At 38.2% G+C, this 18,380-nt stretch overlaps 1 protein-coding gene across 2 annotated transcripts in view; it reads right to left on the bottom strand.

Annotated features, from left to right (window-relative positions):
* The window catches only part of brip1 (BRCA1 interacting helicase 1), a 79,912-nt gene that overhangs the window by 14,190 nt on the left and 47,342 nt on the right, over positions 1-18,380 (bottom strand). For both annotated transcript variants that reach the window (XM_020649008.3, XM_029280259.2), the window contains exons 22-25: positions 18,019-18,101; positions 17,313-17,391; positions 17,008-17,214; positions 16,063-16,205 (exon numbers count right to left, since the gene is read on the bottom strand). In XM_020649008.3, the coding sequence (XP_020504664.2) occupies positions 16,063-16,205; positions 17,008-17,214; positions 17,313-17,391; positions 18,019-18,101 (512 nt within the window). The remainder of the gene's footprint in view (positions 1-16,062; positions 16,206-17,007; positions 17,215-17,312; positions 17,392-18,018; positions 18,102-18,380) is intronic.

The following is an 18,380-nucleotide window of genomic DNA, read 5'->3' as shown; positions in this document are numbered from 1 at the left end:
AAAGATTATAAGAAACGCTAATCATGTTATCCTAAAGGTTACTAATTCCAACTGACCTTTGGTTGAACTTCTCTGAAAATTCGGGCCTCTGGATGAACCTCCCAGTTAAACGGACCTGAATGTTTGGCTTTCTCTTAAGACTTTAAAAAGCACCCGAGAACTGAAATGTGGGCTATAATATACGTTAGATTTGACTATGGAGCGTTAATAAGATAATTTGTCCAACAACCGTTCATGTAACTCTGACTCATTCTAATCTCACAGCAAAACAAAGTGGTTCATGCTGAGGAAGCCCAGCTACTCCCTTGTTCTGTGAGGTTAAAATGACTGTTTTTCTCAAAGGATTCTGATGGCTTTTAAGAGAGCAATCAACAGCTGTTTGTTTAATTTAAAACACTGAATTCTTCTGCATTAAGATCTGTAGCAGGAGTCATGCTATCAGTTTTGTTGTAAGTTTTCATAGGAGTATTGGAACAACATTGAATATTGTCAGATGGGGCATCATTAGGGAGGTATCCTACTGTCATTGTAAAACTTGCACACTCTAAAGCACTGCTTTGGTTCAAAGTCTGTCAGCCCTTGGGGGCCCCCTACTAGCCTGGGGCCCCAAGCAGTTGCCTGCCTTGCCTGTTGGCAAGCAGTGCCTCTGTAGATGTAGTTTCAAAATCTTGAAAACGCTATTAAATGGATCCCAAGTTAAAATTTGTCACACTCGTTTTTTCCAAGGTTAGAAATAAACTTTGTGCTGTCTCAATCGAAACTTATCTAAAACACGACAAAGAGAATATCTGTCTGACATTATGACTGGCAAAAAAGTGTGGAGTCGTGTTAATTCTCACAGGGTGAAGTAGTGTGCTTTCATAGGGGTAGCAGCACAAAGACAAGAACACACGATCAAATTGCACACTTCCTAAGCCGTGCTTTCAATGCACCGCACAGAGTGAAAGGCTGGTGTTTTTTTGTTGTGTACATTAAGATAAAGTCACCTCCACAGTCAGCGTGGAGGACAAATATTTAAAAAAAAGGGCTTTTGGAATTGAAGAAACAATGAATCAGAAGAGCAACTTGAAGCAGCACCTGTTATGGAGCAGGAGGACCAGGGTGGAGGATTGCTAAGGACAAAGGCTGAGCATAATGCGGCTGTTATAAAGAGCGGGTAAGCCTGTTTGCTTAAGAGGTGTTGTCCGGTGCCCCAGCGGCTATGTATAGTGAGGACGCCCATGGCCTTTGTTTTCTGACACGAACAGGGGGTGTCGAGAGTGAGCTGTGGACACTGATGCGTGACTGAATTAGACTGGTAGCACTGGGACACCTGTATTATCAGCTCTAGTATAAATATACATAATCAAGTTAAACTGATAAGGATTTATGGTATTGGAGCATGATACATAAATGTTTGTGGTGAATAAAAGGACAATATTCAGCCTGCAATTTGCAAGAACTCAATATTTTTTACAAAATTTAACTATTTAGGATCTGGATCAGAAACAAACATTTCCCTTTTACTAATATTATAATTCCAGTTTATTACAACCTTGGCCAAAGTCAAGAGAAAACATGGAGATCTCAGAAAAAAAAAAAACTTTGCTAGAAATAAGAAGTAACAAGACATCAGAACCAGAACAGGTATAAAAGAAAGCCAGAGATTCTGTGAGTTTGGAGAAGAAGATACTTTTTTTTTTTTAAATGTTTAACGAAACTCATTACTATGGACAAACATCCTATCTTCACTTGTTCTGACTGTACTTACCAGCAGATTTGCATGCAATGTTTTATTCTGAAAAACGAGGTGAGTAATTTCAAATGAGCCTATAAAAAAGTAATTAAACCTTTACTTAAACCCATTAAAGCTAAGATTTTGATAAAGAGAAGGTGGTATTTCAAAATAAGATTGAATACATAAGATGAAAAGATTATTTTTCATTGTAATAAAAATCATATCAGAACTACAAATGAAGGACACACGATCTAAAAAAAAGGACCCATTGAATTGAATTGGAGAAGGATAAATAAGTCTTTAAGAAAAATGTGAAAATCCTGTATGCAAGAGAATAAATAAAAACATTTGGGGGGAGCTTGTATTATGTTATCAGTTCATAAAAATCACATTGTATCAAGTTAACACTGAAAAAGATTACAATGTTTAGTCATTTATGAGTTAAACATATTTTGTTTACAACAAATGTTTCCTCTGTATTAATGGATTTGAAGTGTCTAAAAATGTAAATTCTGGTTGGCGTTTTTTGTTTTGGATTTTGAAAATTTCAAAAAAAAATCAGAGAATCAAAAAAGACCAAGTACTTTGAGTTTTCTGTTGTATCACTACACTGATTTACTAGAAAAAAGAAGATTTGGAGGAAAAAGAAGAAGTTATTGTTGATTTCTCATCCAAATCAGTCCCTTTATTATTTTATTGAATCTTTTTTACTGACAATATTATATAAAATATTGTGAAACACAGAATACAATTCCTCGAGCTCAAGGTGAACACTTCATATTTCTGATTTGTCAGTTAACAGATTTTCTGCCTACACTTTCACAGATATCATTTCTTCTTTTTACTAAAAGGAGAGGACAATTTCACATATATACAGGATGCTGGAAGCAGTAAATAGTTAATTTTTTTTGTTTAACTTCTGATTGTAGCAGCTATAATGGGATAAATATTTATGCATATATGTTTAATTCAAGACAAAAAGAAACTGTAAAATGTGTGTTGTTAAACAGAGAGGCATTGTTAGTTTTTAAGCCACTATGTTGAAGAAAAGTTGGTAATTTTAATCTGAATCTGTGTTGACAGTGAGTGTCAGTAATATGCCACCCAAATACAAATGTGGGAAAGAAAAAGTCTGCAGGGAAATCTATTGAGCTTTATTGATGCCTGTCCATCCTCAGCTCAGTGTCAACCTGCCAGGCCGTCAACAATAAAAGGGGATTAATTCATACATCAAACGGAGGGTTAGGTGTATTCATGTGCACACTTTGGACTTGTACACAACACTTTTTAACCCTTTTTGAAGTCTGTGCTCGTGCATTCAGCCAGAGCTCCATTGTAAATCAGAAAAGCTGCTGAATGCCTGACGCAGAGCTCAGAGAAAGTGGAATCAACCTGTTCAAACAGAGATGGGCTGAGAAGTGTCATTCCCACGGCGAGGTGTGCCAGCGAGCTTTGAAAGTGTGATGAGTCAGGGCAAGCTCTCGGGTATGTTGCCACAGAATTAAACACTGAGTGTGTCCTGTTTGATTTGAAGAGCTCCTCTACTTAAATGGTCTTGTCTGTCAGCACTTACAGATTCCACTAAGAGGCCGGGACAAAGAACTTTCCCGTCATTACTCTGTTGGGATTTTCCTCGGTGCTGCAAATGACTGTGTGTGGTGAGAATAGGTGTGAGATAATTTGGAACATGGAGGAAAGAGTTTGATGTAAAAAAATAAAAATAAAAATACTATCAATGCTCTGTCCAGTCCAAAATCTACTTGCATGAAAAACCAACAATTTACACTTCTCAGGGTTTCTGCATTCCTAAGTCAACCTCATTAAGCTTGGACGTGTTTTCACGCACAATGTCCCAACACTTACAATATTTACAAAGGTCTGGACCACCTACGGCTTTGTGCTTTCACTCCTCCCATTCTTCAACACATTACCTCGCATATCTGTAAGTCCTAAACTCCAACGTAGCTTTGTGACGAGTAGATTTCTGACAGCTTTTAATACCTCACCTTTCACCCGTACCATGTCAAAAGAAAAGGGCAATCCATCATTTTCGAGGAAAGAATCGCAGAGCATTTAGCGGGAGATGAGTGAGAAATAACATGTTTGATCTGAAGAAATATTTGCAGAAGGATTCCCAAATGTAGGAGTGCTTAAGCATATCTGAGGGAGTTTCCCCACATGTGCCCAGTGAGAGCATCAACAGACTGCAAAAACTCCACCCTGCCATCATTTCGAACACTCCAGATATTTATAATCTTCCACTTTTCTGTGATCTAAAGGCCCTGACACACCAAGGAAATCGTCGGCGGTGGTTCTGGTTGGACCGTCGGTGAGCGATCGTCGCCCTAGTTTTTGCGGTGCGTCCAGCTCTGTCGCTACCCATCGGCCCCCGTCTGCCTTTTTTCAGCCGATTCGACATGTTCAATCGGCGTCGGTCGGCGTTGTCGCGGTTGGTGAGAGAAATCACTCTGATTGGCTCTTTGAAGGATTCATTCAACTCCAGCTCTTAACCTTAATATTTACAGTCTATGCTCTCAACACAGATTCGGGAAAGCCCCTTGAGACTGCCGCTGTAGTAGGCTATCCATGCTTTCACCCATTTAGTGCGGTTTCTCCTTATTTGTCGCCTCCGCCGCTTCTTTTCTTTTTCCACTTAAAGACCAAGGCCTGACAACACCAGCGCCATTTCAAACTTTTTATCAGACATTCTCGATTAGAAGTACCTATATACCTATACCTATACGAGTGGTGAGCGACAGCAGTGTATCACAACAACTAACTACCGCCGCCTGCTGGCATGGAGAGTTATGTCCTCTCATACTAGCGCAGAATGTACGTGGTGGTTGGCCATCGGCTGTAGTCTTTGTGGTGTGTTGAAGTGCAGCTTTTTGGCCAAGACAAAGGCGACGTGATGGGATGCCACAGTCAGCCTTCGCCGCCACTAGTTCTTTGCCATCTGTTTGGTGTGTCAGGGCCTTGATGTCACTGCCAGACAGAAGTATGACTCTGCAAGAACTTTCATTATTTTCAATAGCAGCATTTCATTCAAGTCGTCAAGTCGTCATTGGGCCCTTTGGTTAGCTGGAGAGTTTATAATAACTATGGTTAAGGAGCTAACCCTGACACACTGGGTTATGGTTACAGAGTGTGGCATTACATTCGCTCATTCATTGAGCACAGGGGCGGAGTCCTTGCCATACAGGCCCTGGTTTCATTTCAAAACCATTGGCTTCTTGGAGCACACCATCCTCTCTCTCTATTCCCAATATGTCATTACTGTCTACACTGTCTTATTGAATTAAGGCAAAGGCCAAAAAAAAAAATACTGTTAATATGTGACAGAACTGGAATAAAGTCATATGCACTACATACCTATCCAATCCTCTGACCTCAACGCCCTTTCATGCCAAGTCTCTACTGGGCACAGTACTATTGCACATTAAGTTGGTATTGGACTTATATCTTGTGCTTCAAAACTGTTCATAAGAATAAAATTCCTTGGTTAAAGTGATGTCTATTGTGAGAAGATGAATTGACACTACGCAATCATCTGAGATTTTTTTCTGGCAAAACCCATCTTCAATCTTCATTTTAAATTTGGTAGCAGTAACTCAGTTCGTATGGCGGGTTGCCAGTTTAAGTACCAGTACAGACCAAAGTATGGAAATTGGTCTGGTTGCTGGAGAGTAACTTTCCGAGTACTGCCGATGTGACTTGAGCAAGGCACTGAATCCTCAACAGCTCAGAGGAGCCCCTTGTGCAGCCCCTCTCTCTGAAATCTGACATGAGTGAGTAAAATGTCTCTTAATAACAGAGCATGAGAGATAATTTTACAAGATTACAAAAAGAGCTATTCCTTAAATTAATAAGCTTTCAAGTTATATCTCAAGATGTACACCAGTTTTTGACATTTTATATATTTTATTCATGCCACAAAATAAGTATCTTTGGATGGTAATCTTAGACTGATATCTGCACATGAAAGCTAAATTTGCAGGCAAGTCATAAGCGTTCTATTTTCAGTTTGACGTCCGTTAGAATATTGAGGACAGAATCATTGGTGGAATCATCTTTTAAGTGGTCTCGATGGATATTTTATGCAGCATACCACACTAATGGAGTTGTGCAAGGTCATGTCCCTGTTCCCAAATGAGAGGCAAATGTTTCACAGGGCAGATTTATGAGAAATCATTATCTGAAATAATGTTAACTGTACAGCTTAAAACATGTTGACTGGAGCGCTGCAGAGCATAGCGCTTGTGCCATGTTCAGAGACTACAGGACTCGTCCCAGCTGCTATGGATTCTGTCATAAGGCCCTTTGCTGCATGTCGTCCCCCACTCATTCCTTCCAACATTTTCTGTATCTCTTAAGCTGTCCTATCAAATACAGCCAAAAATGGTCCATATACAGTATATAAATATATATATTTTAAACAAATATGTTGACTTTAGAGCAGGTAAGCAATAAAAACTACTCATCAAGCTTCAAGGCTATTGAGCTATCTATTATGGTAGAACTTAACTGTAAGTATCTCATGGTCACTTAGACAGTGAATCCTTTTATTTAGAAGTCACATGAACAAGCTAAATGTTGATTGATTGTTCAGTTGACATGCACTAAACACAAACAAAGCAGACCAACTTAAATCTAGGCCGGTGCAGTCTTTTGTTGCTGACATACTTTGAAAAAATGAGATTGTTCTTCAAAGAGAAAAAAAAAGCCCAACAAAGCTACGACTGTAGTCACACAGTTACTGTCTATGATCACAGCATGGATTGGCGCCAAGTGCAGTGACCTTCAAGTAGAAGGCTGAATCTAAACCCTGAATGACTTTTTATTGTGTGTCAGGTAAAACCTTTGTGATACCATAGCAGTCCTGCCAATCTAAGGGAGATGGTACTGCATTTGAAGGTCTGTAGTCATCTAAAGAGTTAAATAAGTAACAATTTTACAAAGTTAGTGGCCATAAAAGTCTAGTTGAAGTTTAATTGTAAGATGATGGTCGTTAAGTAGAATTAAGAGAGGGTCTCAGATGCTGTACAAGTAAGACTCACCTGCTGGTGAAGCAAGAAGAAAAGCCATTACATGACCAAAGTTAATATGATTTAACCTTTTGGCCCAATGTATATTTTTACATTTCAAGGCAATCAATCCAGTATTCACTCAAAGAGAAAAATGTCAAGCTGCTAATGGCACTTAGTGAAGAACCAGAGGGTCACCAAAGAAAGCAGGACTACCTTTCATGTACCCGGAGACACAGGGCCGGCCCGTGGCATAGGCAATATAGGCAAATGTTAGGGGCGCCGGCATCCATAGGGGGCTAACCCCCAAATGAGTGATGCAGAAAAGTTGAAGATAAGAAGAAGAAATAAAAGGAAAAATGTGTTTAAATATCAGTAAATATTATTTATCTAATATAATTTTCATGCTATTAATTAGTAACGTTATGAAAGAAGCCATGAAAACACAACTAGGCTACTTCACATATTTCAAAAGGCTCTATTTTCTTGTCTCCTGCTTGACCCGGCACATCACAACACAGCTGCTCGTTACCTGCTCGTTGTGGAGGAGGAGGAGGGCAGGCGACTTATTAGAAGTGAGTGACAATGAGTGTACCGATTAATATCACGTTTATAAATGACCGTAATGTAAACAACAACAAAGCCCTCGGGAGCCCAGGGACGAAAAAGAAGAAGAGGAGGAATAATGTGAAAAAGACACCGAGGTAACATGCTGCACGGATCAATTATTTATCTGTTGTAGTTAAGCTAGCTCGTTATGGATGGATGATAGTAACGTCAGTGTTTCCTAATTCCTAATCAGTAGCTTGAATTAACATCAGTTAGTTCCACTGTACTTTCATAAGGTAAAGATTATTCTTTTTAAGAAAATAACCAGTGTAAGAAATACACTTCTTCTTTTGTAAAGTAAGCTATGTTGTTGGACACAAAACCTACTTTTATATTTATTGATATCTTTGTGTACTTAGTGAGCTTTCCCCCTAGTCGATTGAAGTGTTTATTTTCCACTTCCTGTTGTCATTAATAGTTTTAAGCTCTTGCCTTTAGAGCATTTATGTTTAATAGCATGAATGCATTTTGTGCATGAAGTCCTCACTGAATAGATAGTTGTGCATGCTGTAGGTCTGGTTAGGAAAACATTTGGGCTCACCTGAAAAACTATGCTGAGGTTTCTGTACTGCTCTGAACAGAAAATAATATTTTGTTTTCACACTATATTATAAAATCCAATTTTCATCATAAACATTTAAAACCATCCCCTGCCGTCCCCGGGCCGTCTGTGACCACTTCTGCTCCCTGCACTGTTTGATATTGTTTGTTCTGTTACACTAGTTATTTGTATTTATTTATAAGAAATTTTAGTGTTTTTGCCATTTTATTCACGTGTGTTTAGAAGTATTTTTTTATTTTAAAATAAAGAAATTCTGGTAAATATAAAGCTGTATCCCAGTTTTGTTTAAGTCTATGAATATTGTGATTAGTGGTCAAACTGGCTGCAATATAAGGGGCAACCAAAATTGTGCAAATTTATTAAGCCTATAAGGTTCCAATGATGGTGGCACAACAGAGCTATCCCTATAAGGTGATCACAACCACTGACAAGAAGTTTGACAGATGTCAGAGATCAAGTCCTTGGTCAATGTGTGTATATTATTCTGGACAAAACTGTCATGAAATGTTATTTTCAGGGATTCTGAGTAAAAAGAGAGAGGCGGAGGTCGAGTTTGAGGAATGGTTCAAGATTGGCAAAAAAAAAAGTGGCTCTTTATGAGGCTCTGATTCTTCTCCACTCACAAAGAAATATTCAAAGTTTGGATATTCAAAAATATTTGTATTAAACTTCCAGAAAATCAATCCCATAGCTGCTGGATATTACCATTCTGGAAAAAGTGGTATGTCAAAGGACACTGCCATGACTTATGCTTTCATGGCTTAAAAGGCTGAAAAGCATGAAGAATTTAAAATGATATAACAACATGGGTCCTGAATTAATACTCTTAGCCTCATTTGACTCTTCCTCTGTTTGGAGCAGATCAATAAGTGCTATTGATAAGTCACCGTGAAAGTTTGGCACATCTTACCCCTCCACCCCTTCCAGGAATAATAAGTTCAATTAAGCCCACAGGACCGTAACATAAGGCTAAAACAGATCTCAAGCGTTACATTAAGGCACAGTGGACTTGAATATTTCCTGTTCACACTTGTAGTTAAATACTTAATCTATTGAAGTCCCTTGACAGCAGGAGTATTGCTGTTCTATACTGTCTTTCTCTTTAATGCATATTCTATGTTAATTGTTTTTCTGCACCTAAACACCAAGTCAAATTCCTTGTATGTGGAAATGCACATGGCACTAAACCTGACTCTGATATCTCCCCCAAAAATCAATTTGTAAACAATATGAAGAAAGATTGTTTGCAGCTCTATTGTGGTGGGAATTAGCAAATCAAAACAGTACACTGGTATCGACACTAAAGTGAATGATCACCAGTTTTCATTAATCCCATCTCCATACTGTATTTATATATCAAAGCATATTTCTGTAATATATAAAAGCAGTGACACATTAACCTACAAAATTAAATACAACCAGACAACAGCTACTAGAAAACCTCAACGTGATACTGCACAAAGAAGTTAAGTAGTTTAATGGATCAGAGTTTCTTATCTCTGCTGGTGTTCCACCATAAAGAGGCGTAAAGTTGCATAATGGCTAATTGCCAGTCCTTAATGCTCTCCTGCTGAGACCGTCCTACAATATGCACAACTGAAACGGCATCAGGCTCTCAGCTGACAAATGGTTGCCACAATCACACTTAAAGCATTAACCAGCTTATGGTGTAAGCACACTAAGATGAGCCCAAACAACGGATGTCTATATCAAGATTAGTCAACTTATAAAACCACATAGGCAGATTAGGTGTCTAATTCGACTGACCCTCTGAAACAAATCTGGGTTTATTATCCAAGGAGCTCCAAACCTCTGACTCAAGCCAAGTTCTAACAGCTGCAGCCGGAGACAGATTGCTTTGGATCCTCTAGTACTAGATGATCCGGACTACCCATCCTTATCAGGCTACATACGCTTAAGGAAATCAATACCAGTACCTATTAACCTAATGCACAACAATGACTGTACCAATTGAATTCCATTGAAATAAGTTGAAGATTAAGAACATTTTAAAAAGGTTGTGTACCAGTTTTTTTTTCCAATCACAAATCCACCTGCATTCTTTATTTTATGAAAAAAGGACAAAAAGCAGATATACACTTCCAACTCTTTTTTATACATTTTATACCAGAAAACAAAAGATGCTTTGTGTCATTTATATTTTATTTGGAAAATATGGGTAAGCTGATTTTCACACAGGATGTTCAGCAGGGAAAGATCAAAATTTGTATTAAAATGTTGCTGTTTTGGATGCACAACCGTGAAACTTCCATTATTTAAATGACTTAAATATCCACCAAGCAGGATTCAAACTTTAGAGGGGAGGGGATTTATACTTTTACATGGATGTTTGTTTTATTCAATATATTTCATGTCTCTGTTTGAATTTCCTTTGCAAAAACTGTTCATTATTATGTTCTTTATATGGGAAGATGAGAGTGTGGAGAAGAGGCAAACAATTTAATTCCATTCATTTTGATACTATCACAGTAGTCTTGAATCATATCCTACAGAAATTATGAATCAAAATCAGAAAAAAATAAATTCTGTAAATTAATCATACATCATTCATAGAGTTGCTCCCAATCTAAAATGTTGTACTTTATACGATTAAAAGCAAATACAGCTCAAGAAGAAAAGTAAGCGACCACTACAAAAATATGTTTTTCTTCTGGTTGTACTATTTATAGCTCTGTGTTTCAATAAATCAAATTTCTTTGTGTTTTATTGTCGACAACATTTATGCTAACTTTCAAATCAAATATTCTCATCTGGTTATTTTAGCCGAAGAAAATGAAACAAAGATGTTGGATTAATTTAAAGACATTACATAAATTTTTTCCATTTTGTAAATCAAAAGTCGCTTTGTGTTAAAGTGAAAAAAAAGAAGCAGTTTGAAGACATCACTTCGGGCTCTGTGAAAGTTATACAAGTGTTTTTTAACCTTATATAACTAGTGGATAAAATTAATGAATTGATTAATCAATGAAATAACTAACAGATGAATTCTTAACTAAGACAGTTGATAGTTTCAGTCCTCTGTTTAATAGTTCACTGTATGGAGCTATGGCTAACGTGTCCTGACAGTGACTGTGTTTAAATGTGTTTTATGTATTAGCAGAAGACAGCTTGCATGGTAATCCAACCCCATCATGAAACTGCAGATATTAAAAGTTATTTACACCCTTCTTTTGGAAATGAATAGTTGCACAGATATTCTAGAAACATCATAAATAAAAAATGATTCAACTTCAGAGTTCAAACTTCAAATCATCAGGGAGACTGTATACATCAGTTAACATGTTACTTAAGCATGTTCTTGAGCTACAAATAAACCGCTCAGATGAAAATAATCATCTTTAATAACCACTGAGGCGTGATTATTGCTTTTTATGAAAGGTCACTATCAGAGCTTGCAAGCCTCCAATCTGTGCTGCAACAAAGCACATTAACACACACATGGTGTCTGCGCGCTGCCCTATTATGTGAAGATGAACAATTATTAATGTAATTCCTCCCGCAGTCACTATATGCAATTATGATGGCAGGTTGGGTATAAAGATTTGAAAGCAGGTGTTGGAGGGATGAGGAATGACATGTTTTGGCACTGATAACAAAGTGATAAATGATGGGGAGGGGGTGTTATGACAACTATGACCAATTGAGATTAACGGGTCAAAATGGCATGGATCGATGACGCCGATGAAGTTGTTGTGAATGTGTCAGGCCCCACGCAGAGAGTGTTGAGGTCTGTGAACTGGACTGCATGTAGACTGCAGTTTGGGTGTCTGGTGATTTTACCCAAACAGACTCCAAAGCTTTACATGCAATATGGTGTCTGCCAATTTTACAGCTGAACAGCAGGAACTTGAAAAGGCCTCATGCGAGCTCCTCATGCGAAGGTCCAAGAAAAAACGCAAAGGCTGAAACAAAGTGTGTCCTAAAGCCCTCACAGCAGAGGGGGGCAGTGGCGTGCGTTCAGCTGTGGGCTTAGTCCGATTCACACTGTGATCCAGATGGCACAAGATGTGGACGCGATTTCACAAACATGTCCTTCATCTTCACATAATGTTGTACACATGAAAGAGGCGAGGATTATTCTATTACACAAAATATGGACTCAATGCACGGCAATGTTGGGCGGTTTGTAACCTTAAGACATGTCAGCAGATAGTCACTGATGTGGATGAGATGCTTAAAGTGACAGAAGCGGCTAACGATAACTTAACTGAGGTCCAAATCTAAAATACTTCTTTACTTACAGCATGCTCAGCATATTCAAATTCAGTTATTTATACAAAAATCAAAGTGTTCATGCAACTTTTATCTCACCTTACAAATGTTTTTTTCCCCATTAATTGTACCAGCACCTGTCAGCCTCCAACCTGCGGCTAATAAGGATGGTGGATGTTAACAAGCAAAAATAAATGTGTCTTAAGTTACGGAGTTTTATACGAGGAAAATATTGTTTATAAAATGTGTTACTGGTTTATTTTTCATAGGAAAAAAATTATATTTGTCTGAGATGATTTCAGATCTGAAAGTAGCACAGAGTTTGGAAAGTTACAGTTTAACCTGAATTTACAAGTCAATCAGGGTTAATCTTTTTAATCTGACAGGTCGCAGAGATAATCCTCCACAGTTACTAGAGGGCACTCCAGGCTACTGTGTCAGTTTTGATTGGTACAGAAATGTAATTTTATTGACATGAGGGTGGTGATTGTAAGTGGCACCCAATATCAGAAAAATCAATAATTAACGTCAGTGTTAGGCGGATTATTTTTTACTAAAAAATTACGAGTGAATTGTTTTTGATCAAAAAAACAACAAAATTCAAATACAGATTTTCATGTGCAGGCTTCAAGATAAATTAACTATTTAGATGATATTGTAGAAATCTTTAGTGAAATACTGTATTTATTGAAACAGTCATTTACTACTCTATACCAGATATATAAATACATTCTTCAGATTGTAACCCCCCCCCCCGCCCCAAACAAAAGATACATATGTATGCTTCCCGAGTACTAAAACAGACTGGTTGTCTATCTATTGCTGAACACAAAGACCACTCCCGTATAGGCACATGCACCGAGGCATCTCAAGCCTGTAAACTAAACCATTTAAAACAGTTTCAGTGTTAACAATCAATGAGGCAATAAAAAAAACTGGCTGAGACGTTTATAGAAGCTGGGATACTTTGTCCTGTGATGACTGTAAATCGGATTATGGAGGGGTGGGAGTGGTTATTGATTGAAATTGGCCTCCTGCCACAGCCTTTGTGCATGAGAAGTTAGAGGACCAAGTTTATTTTTTTATTTTTTCATTTTTATTTTTTTCACATCAACACTTATCAAAAAAAGAGAGATAAATGTAGAGTAATCACGGCATGGAGGCATTTCTGTTTTGTTATGGACATTTTTAGAACTTTCAAACCCTGCTGTGAAAATACAACAGCAGGATAAATGCCAGAGCACCAACTACAGGAGACTGTTATGAACCTACCTAGGTGTGGGACTAACGGTGAAAAGGTGACGTCTGTTGAGCTACACATTCCTGGAACAAACTATCAGCACGTATCAGGGATGTAGAACTACTACAAAAAACTCAAACATTCATTAAAAACAAACAATCGTGTACCCATGCATCACCGCAAAACTCCAAATATAATCCCATCCAGATTAGCAAAGTTACGGCCCAGACTTCCTTTTTTTGTCAAAACAAGCCATCTTTTTTTTTTAAACGTGAAATATGGTGAAAGTCGTCAAGTTTTGCCGAGTGAGAGATCCTCACTGAACGTTCTAACGCATGTCACGACACTAAGGAGAAAAGAGTCAGACTGTGGGTTGTTGTCTGTTTACTAAAAGCTTCAATAAAGATTCTACTTTATGAGGTCAATCGATCAAAACAGAGGGAAGAACTATGAAGGCAAATGTCAAAAACACAGTCAAGGAAAATCAGCTCAAGCAAGAGAGAGAGAGAGAGAGAGAGAGATGTGGTGTAATAAACTCCACAAAGATAAAGTTTTAATTACCGTATTTTCCGCACTATAAGGCGCACCGGATTATAAGGCGCACCTTCAATGAATGGCCTATTTTAGAACTGTTTTCATATATAGGGCGCACCGGATTATAAGGCACATAGAATAGAACGTGTTTACAACTGAACAAGGCTGGGAGATATTGTGAATATATAAATATAAATACGTATAAAACGTAACGTATAAAACTACAAAAACAAAAGTACATAAGACGATTTCCCCAAATAATAAATTATTTCTTTGACGTTTCTCTTAACTCTCAAAACGTAGTTTTATACGTAGTGCATTCACAATAACTCAACGTTGTTCAAACGTTAATGTGCATATTCACAATATCTCCCAGCCTTGTTCAGTTGTAAACACGTAAAAGAAACACAGTCTGATACCGCTAATTCAAACGTTAGTGCAGGGGTGCCCAAACAGTCGATCGCCATCGACAGGTAGATCGCTGACTGATTCTCAGTCGATCGCGAGATGTTTTGTCAATATAAAATACAATTGTAAAATAGAAAAGTGATTTCAATTTCATCTCATTGCACACTTGCACTGGAGCGCCAGCCACCACGCGAACCTTTTTACTTTTTACTTTTTGTGCTACAGCACACAGTTGATCCGTGATCCGTACGGACCGAGGTGGGAACACACGTGACCCGGTCAAACAGTGGGTTGGACTTTACTCCGTTCACTCTCACCGTGTCTGCAGCTAATTTAACAAAAGCAAAATCATCTCACAGCAGCCTGCTGTAGTCTGTAGTCTGCATTATTTTTTTACAGAACTCTCATTTATTATTTTCTGTTTGTTGTGTGAGTATTAAATGCGTTTGTAGGCTGTTGGTAAAGGCTATGGCTCACTATGTGGACTGGTAGATCTCGGCAGACTGGTAACTTTAAAAGTAGATCTTGGTTCAAAAAAGGTTGGGCACCCCTGCGTTAGTGCATAACTCAACATTGTTCAGTTACGTATAACACGTAAAGCTCACTTTTTCAGTTCATTCCCCGTCCACGAATCCCTCGAATTCTTCTTCAGTGTCCGAATTGAACAGTTGGGCGAGTACGGCATCCAACATGCCCGGCTCCCTCTCGTCATTATCCGAGTCAGTGTCGCTGAACACCGTGTACAACCAGTATGGATCAACCAATTAACCAATTGATCCATATATAAGGCGCTCCGGATTATAAGGCGCACTGTCGTTTTTTAAGAAAATTAAAGGCTTTTAAGTGCACCTTATAGTGCGGAAAATACGGTACTATATCAACACACCTTTAACAGGAAAATAAAATAAAGGAAGGTCTCATTTAGGAGCTCCAATTCATTTAGTGCTGAAAAAGTTTGCGGATCGAAAATAAGGACTAAAAGCAGCGGGACACAAAAAATAAATATGAACTGCAACATCAGGATCATTTTATAGACCGAGGCAAATAAAAGCCTTAATGGAAGTGTTTCATCCATAAACTGTAAACATTGATGGATGAAGCCTGAGTGACGTCAGCCATCTGTTACTGCAGGCGGTTCCAGAGGATCATCAGCAGCAGCAATGTTGGAAATCCTGTCTCAGCCTAACTTTCAGTCAACCTAAAGACAGGCTTAGAGCTGGAGATGAGGCAGGTTTTTAAGCCTCTTGACAAACCGTTACATCCCACCCACCAGTCAATCATGTCAGCTACGCGCCTAACTATGGATAACACTTATCATTTCAAAATCAAAACGGAGCCGTTTAAAAAAACAAAAACAAAAAAAACAAAACATCCCACCCCCTCCGGTTAAGTGTGTGCCAGTGATGACAATAACTAATCGGACCTATTTGGTTTTTTGTACCAGGCTGTAAACATGTTTATTTATGCTATTAAAGCTTTTTTGCCTGTTGTGTGTATGTGACTTCCGGTGTTCCAGGAGCCAGCCTCAAGCAGACACTTGAGGAACTGCAGGAATTTGCACTTCCACATTGGCTTCATTTTTCAAGCCGCTTGGTTTCAGCATATCACTTTCCTATAAAGATGCCCATTCCCGGGGGTCTTCTATCTTATTGTATGTGGGTCTGTACTGTATGTTAAACAGTTTGTGAGATTAATCGTCTCATAGACTGTCCTGTCATTCTTTCTGAAAGTTTACCTGATCTTGGCTGTTGTCTCGAGGGTACTGGAGCTCCACTGCAATGAAAGCTGCAGACCGAGCGGGGTGTTCAGACAAACAGCCTTTGCACTGCAGAAATCTGGTGACGGAGCCCTCCTCGGGGTTCCAGATGGCATTATACGCTGCACAAAGGAGAAGTAGTGGGAAAGCATGTCAATAAACTTAACAAGGAAGAAACTTTTCTGTAAAAAGAAGAAGTGAAAGTTTGTGTTTAACGTTTATTCCAGTGCTTCCCATTTTGCCTTTTTTTTAATGCAAAACACCAACTGAGGTGTGCAGCAGGAGACAAACAATGTGTGTGTTCTGGGAGGTGAAATTACTGGTTTATCATGTTTTTACTTATTTCTACCTTTTTGGCTGACGTTTATATGAAGGCATCTTGAAAGTACACTAAGCAAAGCATATTCACCCCCCGTACAGTGTGTGCCCATGAGAACAATAACTAATCAGACCTATTTTGTTTTTTGTACCAGGCTGTAAACATGTTTATTCATAAAAACTTTTTCTTTGGCTGTGGTTTGTGACCTCTGGGGCTCCTGGAGCCAGCCTCAAGTGGACAATTGGCAAACTGCAGGATTTTTCACTTCCACATTGGCTTCACTTTTCAAGACCCGAGGTTGCAGCTTTGTTTATACTTTTCCCCCGCTCTTTTTTTTGCTTGTAAATCATCAAGTGTTTGACTATTTATTTTCTACTATACTTTTCATTGTTTGTAAATATTTGTTTTTGTCTGTCTGCTGGCTTGTACGTTTATTTCTCTTATTGAACAAGCTCAAAATAAGTTCCTGATTAAATTACATATATTTTTTATTTAATACTGAGATGAACACCATTAAGCGCTTAGTGACTCCCTGTGTATAACATGATAAGCTACAATCAATTGTTCTTTATTTTTATTCCATCTCAATCCGGTTTCCAACTCACCAGTTAAGCTGTCATCAGAATAGGGCTGCAGAGAAGACCGTAGGGCTTCCAGAGACGTGAGACTTCGGACCACCAGCAGTGAGTTGTCTTGAACTGATGGCTGATGTGGTTCACACACGCAGCGGCAGCTCGATGCTGCAGCACTGGATGTGTTTTTACTCAGAATAGAGAGAGGTTTAAATTCACAAACAGCGCGTCCTAATGCATCTGAAAAAACAGTGAAAATGTATCAAAGCATTAATCACACATTGACTTTAGGTAAAGGTTTGATTTGTATTAGTTAGCTAAAGTTTCTCAGAAGTTACCATGCACCAGAGGAAGTAATTCCATCTCACACGAGGAGCAGTAGAGTCCCAAAGAGCACGGCTTCTGCTCTCTGATTCTCTAAACGATGAAGAAAAAGTTTAAATACGAACATTTAGGAATCCCTTAAAGAAACATCTTTGAGGATATTTAGAGTAATTTTATTTTATTTTATTTAATTGTACAAGAAGAGTGCATCACGAAAGAGACACAATAACAAGACTACGTGACAGGGAAATGCAGGAAGAAGATACTTAATGACAAAATCTACAAAAACAAAGACAAACAAATAAATCTAAAAGATAAAAAAACATCAAAAACATAAAAGAAAAAGAAAAAAACATAGTGAACAACAAAGTAAATAGTTTAAATGAATGAGTGTTCAGTGAGAGGTATCAGAGTAAAAATTAAAAAAACAGGTGGGCATGGGGGTGAGTGCTGAAGTTAAATGATAAAAGAAACAGCTGTAGGATGAGTAGTTATCTATGTTTATCTTTCTATTTTTTTCAATTTACATAAAACTGTCGAGAGGAATAGAGAAGGTATATGTATTTAAATATGGGGGCATTTAGAGAAATGTTCAATACATTTCACAGGTTCATAACAGATGTCTCCATCAAAGTGGAATAAAAATCTCTGAATGTTAATACGCCACCCCCCTCCTGGGTCAGAGGCCCAGGAGGGGGGTGGGGGTACCAGAAGTAGTACCTGACCTCCGAGTGCATTTCTTTTTGGAGACGTGTTGTTAAATCTCCTACGTTTCTTCCTGCAGGCTCGCTGTACTCTGATGGCTTGGTTGGAATAAAAATACATAATTAAGTGATATTTAACATCATTGCAGTAAGTAAAATTGCAGCTCCCTGAATAATCAAATTGAGATTAATTCATGCTTAGAGTACCGAAGTACAAAAACATCGAGTCACGTCTTGGATGAGACATCCTTTTCTGCTTTATTAGAAGCTCCCTTAAAGCACCAGAACATGTACTAGCTCTGAAAGTCACATCTCGGTGTAGAAAACATTTGAAAAACATAATCTGTATGCAAATGCCTCTTAAGTAAATAAAATTCA

Source organism: Labrus bergylta, chromosome 11, assembly GCF_963930695.1.
Source record: "Labrus bergylta chromosome 11, fLabBer1.1, whole genome shotgun sequence".
In the NCBI taxonomy this organism is placed as follows: Eukaryota; Metazoa; Chordata; class Actinopteri; order Labriformes; family Labridae; genus Labrus; species Labrus bergylta.
This window is presented reverse-complemented; position numbering and strand designations above follow the sequence as displayed.